The sequence below is a fragment of the Athene cunicularia genome (genome assembly GCF_003259725.1).
Source record: "Athene cunicularia isolate RWA chromosome 2 unlocalized genomic scaffold, athCun1 chr2_part1, whole genome shotgun sequence".
In the NCBI taxonomy this organism is placed as follows: domain Eukaryota; kingdom Metazoa; phylum Chordata; class Aves; order Strigiformes; family Strigidae; genus Athene; species Athene cunicularia.
In genome coordinates this window covers 128819925-128829903 of record NW_020799095.1, presented here as the reverse complement: position 1 = coordinate 128829903, position 9979 = coordinate 128819925, and the positions used below count along the sequence as shown (strand labels likewise).

General features: G+C 38.2%; 1 protein-coding gene across 5 annotated transcripts in view; it reads right to left on the bottom strand.

Moving 5' to 3' along the window:
- The window catches only part of NDUFAF6 (NADH:ubiquinone oxidoreductase complex assembly factor 6), a 19970-nt gene extending 9998 nt beyond the window's left edge, over positions 1-9972 (bottom strand). The window contains exons 1-4 of one of the 5 annotated variants that reach the window (XM_026841815.1): positions 7636-9972; positions 6661-6764; positions 5634-5756; positions 847-903 (exon numbers count right to left, since the gene is read on the bottom strand). In XM_026841815.1, the coding sequence (XP_026697616.1) occupies positions 847-903; positions 5634-5720 (144 nt within the window). In that variant the 5' untranslated portion in view covers positions 5721-5756; positions 6661-6764; positions 7636-9972. Of the gene's footprint in view, positions 1-846; positions 904-5633; positions 5757-6660; positions 6765-7635 lie in introns of those variants that run through there. The other 4 variants (XM_026841813.1, XM_026841814.1, XM_026841816.1 and 1 more) reach the window with 4 other exon arrangements.
- Between the last annotated feature and the right edge of the window lie 7 nt (positions 9973-9979).

The following is a 9979-nucleotide window of genomic DNA, read 5'->3' as shown; positions in this document are numbered from 1 at the left end:
AAAAACAGCAGATATTTTTAAATTAATGCAATTTGAATGCTTCAATTTACAGCATTGCTTAGAAAAAAACTGCACAGCCATGGTAAGGAGAAGCGGCAAAGTGTGGTAAAAAGGTTCAGACAGGTAATTTGATTTTTGAAATTTTATATCCATGACTCATCTCAAAAGGCAGCTATTTAGGAACAAAATTGACATAGCAAGAAAAGAGGTGAGGAGGAATAATATGATGTCAATGATGTAGATTTATGCAACATTTTGCAATATGCAAAATTCTTTTTCTCTTGGGGCAGGATTGGAATGGCACAAAGAGAGAACATGTACAATTTTCTCTTCTTGCACATTTTGATTTCCTTTTCTATTAAACTGTAGTTTTTAAGAATTCTTAGCAGTTGTATATAGAGACCTTACTACTTAACCTCATACGACGGAACTTCGCTCACTTACATACAGAAAGGTATCTAAGTGTAACTCCCAGTGGATTACATCTAGGGGTAACCACTTCAAATCAAGATTAGAGACCAGCAACAGAAAACATGAGCACTGATACACTGGTTATCAGAGCAGGAAACAAGAAAGATGTGGACTTACAAACTACACATATCTTAAAGCAAAAATAAACAAAGGATTCTATTAGCTGTTTTTTCCAGAAAGAGCAGAAATTATGAGTAAGAGCATCAATGGAGAATTAAAAGGAAATATAGCTGTAGCATTCTGGAAGAGAAATACTACTGCCAGGAAAAGATTAATTACTTAAGCTTTTGTTTTACACACAAACACATAAAAATAAGGGGAAAAACCCAAAATATTACTAAAATCAGAATCAGACTTTGAATGGTAAATACTTACTCTTTCATCAATGATCTTCATGAACCACATTTTAGTCAAGTTATGCCTCTTGACAGCCTGAAAATTATTAAATAAAACATCCATGTTAATGTGTACAAAGTGATGGTAGTACTGCATTCTGAAGGCTAAAACATTATTTTAGATAATCCCTTTCTTACAAGGATTGTATTCACTTGGTTAAATCAAAGTGGTATGTCAGTGGACAATGAGAATCTTCAAATACAAAAATTTTCAACTGGCATTTCTTTCTAGTTGTTGCACATAAAAAATGAAATCTTGGACATCAAGTCACTTAATCAAAAGCATTTCTTTAGAAATATTTTTGAAAATAATTTATTCTTTCATGGAGTCAAATGTTCCCACAAAATATTTGCAGACAGCTATGTTCACTTTCCAAAGAGAACATAGTTTCCTCCAGAGTCAAGAAATAAAAAATTTCCCCTGTAAAGTTTCAAAATGACATCAATACAACATACCAATACGTACTGTAAACACAGCATCCTAACAAAGTAATATAATGGCAATACTATTGTTTTGTTTAAAAACATACCCCGCAGCATCTCTTCTTTTGGCTCTCATCTTGTATTTGACTTCCTTTCTGTACCACTTCATTCTAACAACCTACCTTCAAATCCTTTTACTTACACACACTGAATTTTGCAGACCACTTTGTCAGAAAGGCTACAATTAGAGATATAAATATTTTAAAACAAAACTTAGGGAGCAGATTTCTCACAATCTTAGCCTTTATAGTTCACTTTCAACTTCTTTACACCCATTGTATTTCTAAGTAAGTTTTCATGGTTTGATGAGACTAGATCATCTTGATTCAGCAAAATCTGCTTGAGGAAGTACTTGGTATGTGAAAAGGCAAATTTTAAGTTACAACTACAAATGTCAGTTTCGCTTCTCACTCTTTGTCTTGAGTATCATTTTGTAAATGAAATCCTTGAAGTAGTCACAGGTCAAGACTTAAAGCACCAAACTGAGTCCTGCTCAATTACCCAGTTTGTACATTACATCCATTTTGAGCTACCTTCATTCAACCATACAGGTTCTCATTTTTCAAAGGTTTTGAAAATTGTCTTCTCCCACAGAAATGATTGGAGAATCAGGCCTCTTTTTTTGCATGTTCAAAATGGACAGATAAGTAAGAACAAGTATTATATAGTTGTTATATAAGTTTATAGGCTGAGAGTTGAGCTATTAATAATTCTAGGAATACTACTTAAGGCTATTTATATACTTCACTAGTGCATAAAACGCTTGGAATCCAAATGTGAGTATTCTGGGATATACAAAACTTCAGGAATACATTTAACATGATAAATTAGTATTTATTCTGGAAAATCAAAATTGTCCTCATACAAACTCCACAGTGAGAGGAGTATACATAAAATATGCTGTGCAAAGGTCATACTAATTCTATTAACAGCTCTGCAATGCTTGTGAGTTCAGGTGTGTTTCCAAATCCTTTCTAAGAATTGCAATGACATTCTTGAACATTTGTGAAGCTGTGCTCTTCAAATAAGTTATTCATGGGGTATTTGCTGAAACTCAGAAATAAAAAACACATCTTGAGTGCAAAGGTCACCAGGTCATGTTGGATTATTAGTTCACTCCAGTGCTTTGCAGTGTTCAGAGCTATCAGAGCTCCTAGAAATACTTTCTGAATTATTTTTCAACATCCTATTTCACAACCAGTTCTGTCTGGATTGTCTTATATTGTTCTTCCTTTAGAGAAATCATACATGGGGTGAAATCTTACCACAAAGATAGGCGAATTCTTTCTTCCACTTCAGTGGAAGTTTTCTGTTTTGTGATTCTCACAAAAGGAGTGTGACTGGCAGTCTTAGTCTCTCTATTGAGATTAGTATCTCAATATCCAAATGATTTATATCTGAATGTTGTAGCAGTTTTGGCTGGGATAAAGTTAAATTTCTTCAGAGTAGCTTGTATGGGGCTATGTTTTCGATCTGTGCTGAAAACAGTATTGCTCATACACTGGTTTAGTTACTGGTGTGCAGTGCTTACACAGAGTCAAGGCCTTTTCTGCTCCTCACACCATGTGGCAGGTGCACCCACCCAACAAAAACAGGGCTTCTTGGCTGATGGAAACGTAGCAGCTATTGGTTTCCTTTTCCTGGGCCGTTCTCATGGCTCTACAGTACTTGAGGCCCTTGGCCAGTAGGAGCCAGTATTGACCACAGATCAGATTTGGCTTGGGTATAAATGGAGGCCCTTGGAGAAGCCATTTTGAGCTAGTCCTCCTGCTGGAGCAGCATGCTGTGGTCAAGGATTCTCCCCTTGGGTCAGGACACCACTCAGTGAAAGGTTCCTGTGGCTCAGGGCGCTGCCTACAAAGTTCCTTGAGGTTGACAGCCCTTATTTGTTAGGCAAGTGACAGAGCATTTTGGATTGTTGTTAAAGCCTAGGAAGTGGCAATAGTTTTGTTCTCATGCACATTCAGATCTGCCACTGAATGTTTGCAGAGTGCTAGTTAATTGTGCTGACAATACATTTTTAACTTTTTGTTGTTTTTTGTTTATTTGAGAGCCTCCACAACACACCACCTTGACAGCAAGTAGGCTGGAGGTGCAAAAAAGGTTGGGAGAGGACACAGTTGGTACAGCTGACCCCAACTGACCAAAGGGATATATTCCCTACCATATGATGTCATGCTCAGCAATAATACTAGGGGGGATGTTGGCAGCAGGGGGGATCATCTCCTCAGAGACTGGTTGGACATTGATACACACCCCACCACCACACTGATACACAAACAAGCAGCCTGAAATTAGAAGTGGTCAAAAGTATATATATAGTCATACCTAAAACTAACTTGTACCTAACCCACTCAATCAGACAACTAAATGCAAGGCTATCTCCAGAAACAAAAAAGCAAGTTCCTCCTTGGAAAGCAGGAGAAAACAGTCTTGCTCCTGGGAAGTTTGCCATATGCTGGAAGAGAGACAGAAAGAAGGAAATAAAAAGCAAAGGCACAAACAGATTGACATGCACAATGACCAATTCTGCATTTTAATGACTGCATTAAAGTATCACCCTAGGTGCATCTTCAGCACCTATAATCCCATTAAAAGGCTCACAAAATTTGCCAGTCTACATTCTAACGGTATGAATGCTTTGTGGTGGCTAAGGTACACATTTTATCTGAGCTGGAAACACCTATGAATAACTCTTGTCCTCCTAAAAGTGACTGTAACAGGTGTTTTATTTTAATTCTTGGCTTTACCTATGTTTTTTCTTAGTTGAACAAAGTATATCTTGTTTAAATTCCAATTTTAATCTAAACATGAGTGTTGATAGTCAGAACAAATGCTCACTTATGCTTTATTTCACATTTGAAGGAGGAAGAGTCAGGGAGAGGTCACAGTTTCAGCACTGCCAAAAAATCACTGAAAGAGGACTTTAAAAAGACTCATTTTTGTGGTCTCAGAGGTGCAGCAGTGTGGATGTGAAGACAAAATGCAACAAGTGAAAGGCTCTAATACTGCAGGAACTGCATTGTCCTAACCCACCATTACAGTGAGTATCCTGCTTTTCCCAGGATTTTAACAGGAATAATGCAGGTGAATATTTGGATGAAAACTCATTTCACTACCTGTTTTCCAGCAGGTCCATAAACCTAACAAACTATGGGATCTATGCTAAATGTATTCAGCTATTGAGATTTAGACAAACTGCAGCTTTTCCTGTTCAGGATCTTGGAGATCTTTAGTTTAAATGCAAGTTCTGATCTTACAGAGTAGAGGCCTTATGGTAGCTGATCTTTCTGAAGGTTCTAAGACTTACTGTGGCTCATGGCTCTAAGATGACAAGATAGCAATGTTTGGAATTTCTATCCCTGAAGAAATTAAAAATTGAACTTCATGTGACCCTGAAAACTTCATCTAACTTTGATGTTAAGACTTTCTCCAAGAGGCAAGCTGGACTAGATGACAACCAGAGATCCCTACCAATTAAATTATTTTATGGTTCTGTATCAGCATCAAGAGGAAATCCATTTACACTGCCTTCAGACCTTCAATGATGTATCAAACTTATCACTGACAGATCTAAGTAGAACAAAAAACTTTGGAAGAAAGCCTCTGTTTCTCTGGCCATGTCCAACAGAGGAACAGATCTGTAGGTGTACTTCATGTGTGATGTTCTAGTGCCTGCAGAACTCATGCATCTCGGTAAAAATAAACTGTTAAGTTCACAAGTACGTTCCCTGTTACTCAATGCATACAAAAGGATCTGTGCAAAACATAATACACAAATAGAAATAATTAAGCAACTCTTGATGTGAGAAGAAAACTGTATTAAGATTCTCCCTTTTACCCAGTAACTGTGTCTGTGAAGGTCCTGGGCTTTTCCTCATACCCTACTTGTTAGTTCAACCTCTGTGCTTAGCCTCCTGTCTCTTTGTACAGCTTAATGTCTTCAGGCAGGACTAGCACTGGCTCAGGAGAGAATATTTATGCACTTCACTTGCTATAAATTTACAGCTTACCACAATTTACTCTGTCTTTCATCAAAACAGAAGAGAAAAAGGCAGATTGTTCACAGAAAACAGACCCTCCAAGTAAGTCCTACCTAAATATCCTCCTGCTCCAGCTCTGCTCTTTGGTATTTTACAGTATCACACACAGACAATTTAAGTTATCTGTTTTACATAAAACAATGTTGTTACCTACACAACACAGCACACACAAAACACTGTCATTATTTCCACAGTAGTATTTTAGTTAAGTGAATTTTAGGACAACAGAGTTATATTTTACCCTCCACAGTTCCGTAGCAACTGGTTGATGTGGTGGGTTATCGCAGTATATATCTTCCACAGCCTCCCTCCAGAACTGCATTCGCATCAAACCAATAGTCTTCTGAGTTATGGAGTCTTTAATCTGGAAAGGATACATCTGGAGTGAAATTCAGTGTCTTTAAGGCACTTGGTCTATCTACACTGAAAAGACAGACACAGGTCATAGCCAAACTCAGTAGGCAAAGCGCTTGGTTTTGAATTTGTTTGTTCCTCATAAAGCGGACAAACACTACAGAGAGTTAAAAAAAAAAAAAAATCTTCACCACAACCTGACTTTCAAACCCATGGAGATGAAGCCATGGGCGACCCTCACACCTTGACTTTCTTCCCAGAAGTAAAAGCAGTGGTAACAGCAGCTAGGGAGGGCAGCACCACGGGCTGCCAGAAGCACGGCCCACAGAAGCTGATCCAAGGATTGTGCTTGGTCGGCGCATTTCCTGGATCGCTCCTTTGCGGCAAGTGTTACCAACTCTCCTGGTTGCACTGCAGTTTTCGGCCGCCTAGCAAAGGGGAGAGAGACTGCAGCCACTCCCCTCGCACAACTTTAATTACAAACTTCCCTCCCAGCAGCCTTTCAATCACCTAGCTTCTGCCAACAAAGACCTGAGGCTGATTGTATCATCCAAGTTTTTGATGGACCTACAGACAGGATTTAGCTGCACTTTACCAGTTCAGTCGCTGCATTTCAAGCCAGGACATATATGCAATCACATAACCGTATCAAGGACCACAGCCTGTTTGTTATCATTTAACTTTAAACTGCACAACTAAAAAGGAAGGTCAGAAAAACTCTGTACATAAACAAACTGGGAGAGACTGGATACTTTCCATGAGCCATTCAAAAGCAGAGGTTTGTATTGCACTATTTATTTATTGCCCCTTATAGTACAAAAATTTAATCCTGGCAAAACACCACCTACAAGCATAATTTAGAATACTGAAATTGTTATTTTACATTTACAGAGTTCACAAATGTATTTTAATACCTGCCTGAGCCAGTTCCACGTTGAAGGCTCTCAAGGCAAAAGCAGAGGTTCGAGATTCTGCAGGCAAGAGCAGAGAACACAGAAACCCTTCATAGTCACGCTTCCTATAAAAGGATGAAAAAATACATTTAATATTTATAGCTCTATGCAAATTGCGTGTGCTATTGCTTAGCACTGAACTCCTAAAATAGTAGCAATAAGTTATAGTTCAAAACTCTGACTTTGCAAAAATAAGCAGCTTTTAAGCTTATTTTAAAATAAGACAAACCCCAAGAGAGAGGTTATGCTGTATGAATTCTCAGTGCACCTCACAAATTCAGATCTCAAGATACTTGGGTAAAGACATGGAGCAAGGCTGTGGCAGAAGCAGAAACAGAATCCAGACTGTCCAACTTGCAATTTTCTGTTCCAAACATGAAACCATATTTCTTTAAAAGATTGTGCTTTGGAACTTGACAGAGAAGTGCTTACTTAACCAGTAAGTTTTTGTTCGTTGGCAACTATATGCAAAGCAGAAAAACTCTGGGTCTCTGCAGTTTTGCTGCAAGTAACTTTGTTGCCAATCTGGAGTGATATGCCTTTGTTTGGCCACTTGGGTGTGCCATTAAATTAAAAACAATCACAGTACACAGAATTATAAATTGCAAAACTGTACATAACTGTAGCTAACAAAAGCACCTGGTCACCTCTGAAAAGCTAAATTGCTTGTTTTGAACATTTTTGTGTACTTTCTGATAAGCCTGTCATCTGATAAGCACATGACCAGCAACTTCAAGTTTCATTTTGAGAATGGAAAAGCAGGTGTCAAGGAAAACACATTTACTCATTTTCATTAAGTCTGCTGTTCTTAGATGTACTCATATTTCTTTTGAATGTGAACTTAAAACAGCAAAGCCAAACTAAAACCAAGGGTTATTAGTGTTGCTACTTTTAGCATCAAACAAAAAAGAAGTGAGATTTAACAGAGGTTCTTACCTCTACAATACACAGCAGCTGATAACTAGCAAATGCTTAAGAGTTTTCACAACAGTTGTGAAACTTGTTTTAGAGCTTGATGCAAATCCAGAAACATCAAAAAAACCCCTACATTTTTTAATTTTAGCAGGCTTTAAGGGTCACCTTCATATTAAAGAACAGATGCATCAAACCTCCCTCAATTAAGACACTTTCTGGAAAGTATTATCAGCTCAAAACCTAGAATTCTTTTCAAGACCGATTGTAGTAATATCCAGTATTGTCCACCCTGGGTAGAGCTGCAAGGTTCCCAGCCACATTTTCCCAGTTCCATAGTTTGCCTGAGTTGTTCACACAACACAGAACCACCTCTACTTCCAGAGAGAAAACAAAGAAACACATTACACAAAGTATACAGCAGTACAATAGAGAAATTTGTCTTCCCTCTAGTAATGGTGTTGGCATGTTCGTTTTTTTTTTCAATTAGTCTAATCTTAAAAATTAAATGCAGCAAAGAACAGTTAAGGAAAAAATCAGAAAGAAATGTGAATTTTATGCTGACAGTGTGCCCTTGGACATAACAGTAGAAAAGCAAATCCATTAAGCCTCAGGCTGCAAAATAAAATTGATATTTCTATAGATCATGTTCAACCCCTACTCTCTTTGTGTGTTAGTGTACGGAATGAAGAAAGGTGGGAATGACCTTAAGTCTGGTATTGAGTGGTTTTCATAGTTTCCCTCTCACGTAAGTATAAGCTTATATATGAACCCACAAACAGAAGAAAAGTTGGCTATGACCTTTACTAGACTTTCAGTACAATGAATTTCTTTCAGGTTATAAAACTCCATAATCCCATCAAGCCACAAGCTTGTCTTCCAGAGCAGACATCATAAACAGCAAAAGACAGAAAACATAACTACTAAGGAAACATACTTTTAATCAAATAGCTTAAAGCTACTTTTAAAAGTTTTTTAACAGAAAAAGAAAAACCCAAGAGAAAGGATACCTGGCATACTGCAAAAAGTTATACAAATCTGTATCAGCAAAACATAACTCAGTTGTTCCTCCTAATGTGTGGGAGACAAATTCAGAACTGGGGAGTTGCTGATGCTTGCATAGCCTCAAGCGTTTTCTGTTTGAACAGTCTCTCCTCTTTCTCTTATTTTTTCTAACTTATGATCTCCATGCAATATACGAGCTACTGTGAACAGCAGCTTCAATTAAATTATGCCAAAAGCATAAGCATTTTTCATTTTATTTGAGTGTTTCTGCATTTTTATAAGTAATTCTTTCTATGGTTTAACAAAAATAAAAAGAAGGTAAATTCAACCACTTCAGCTTCTCTGCCTTGGAACCTAACTGTTCTGTTCACAGTTCATTACTGAAAACATTTTACCTGAATATTAACTTTACCTGTCTATTAACTGTACATGCAGGCTCTGATCTCCTGAGTAACAGGTGAACAAATCCTGGGTAGAATAACCAGGAGAACAAAGCTATAATCTTTAGTTTTTATCAATGAAAAATGCAACCTGGCTATGAACTCTGATGCATCTGTAAAGGTCTGCTGCTTGGTGCTGCGCAGAAAATCTAAGATTGTTATATTTCTCTCCATTAGTTTTCCTACTTCAAACGTTACTGCTGCCCACACACACCTTTATCTTTTACAAGCATCAGTTTGGAGACGATGATCCTGTTCCATTCTTCCTATACATGCTTGGAAGCCTTCTCCCTGCTTTTGTCAATCATCTAGGACAACTACAGCCAAGGAGAAATAATATTTAAGTCTTTACGAAGAGACTTAATCTTTTACTTCTGAACTCTCATGGACTAGAAAGCAGCTACCAGGGCCTTGCATGTTGTTTACCATCCAGAAGCCAAGCAGGAAATGTTACCCGGCCTGGAAGTGTCTGAGATGTGTGAGCATTTTGGTTTTGACCAAAAATGGATGCTTTCGAAAACAGAAACTTCCTCTGCCTCATGCATTCAAGTCAGAGAAGGTACTCGAGCTGTCTGTCCAGCTGTCAGATTTCCTCCGCTTCTGCCCATTTTCCCAAGAATACTTGGGACGTTCGGCTGTTTCCCTGTAGTCAAGAAGATCTGAAAACATCCATTATTTTTAAATACCCACTTCAATAATTCTTCTCTCCAAAAACCCGTGCCAATGGAATGGAAAGGGTCAATATTTCAGAAGAAAAGCAGCTATGAAAGAAGGGGGTGGAGGAAGATTGCCGTTTGCAGGTTAAATCATCCACGCCGTTTAAATATTAAGGCCAGTTTCCGCGGCTCCCCGCGAAACGCCGAGGTCCGGGAGCAACCCATCCCCCGGCCCCCTTCACTTCAGGGCCGCAGCGGTTATCTGCG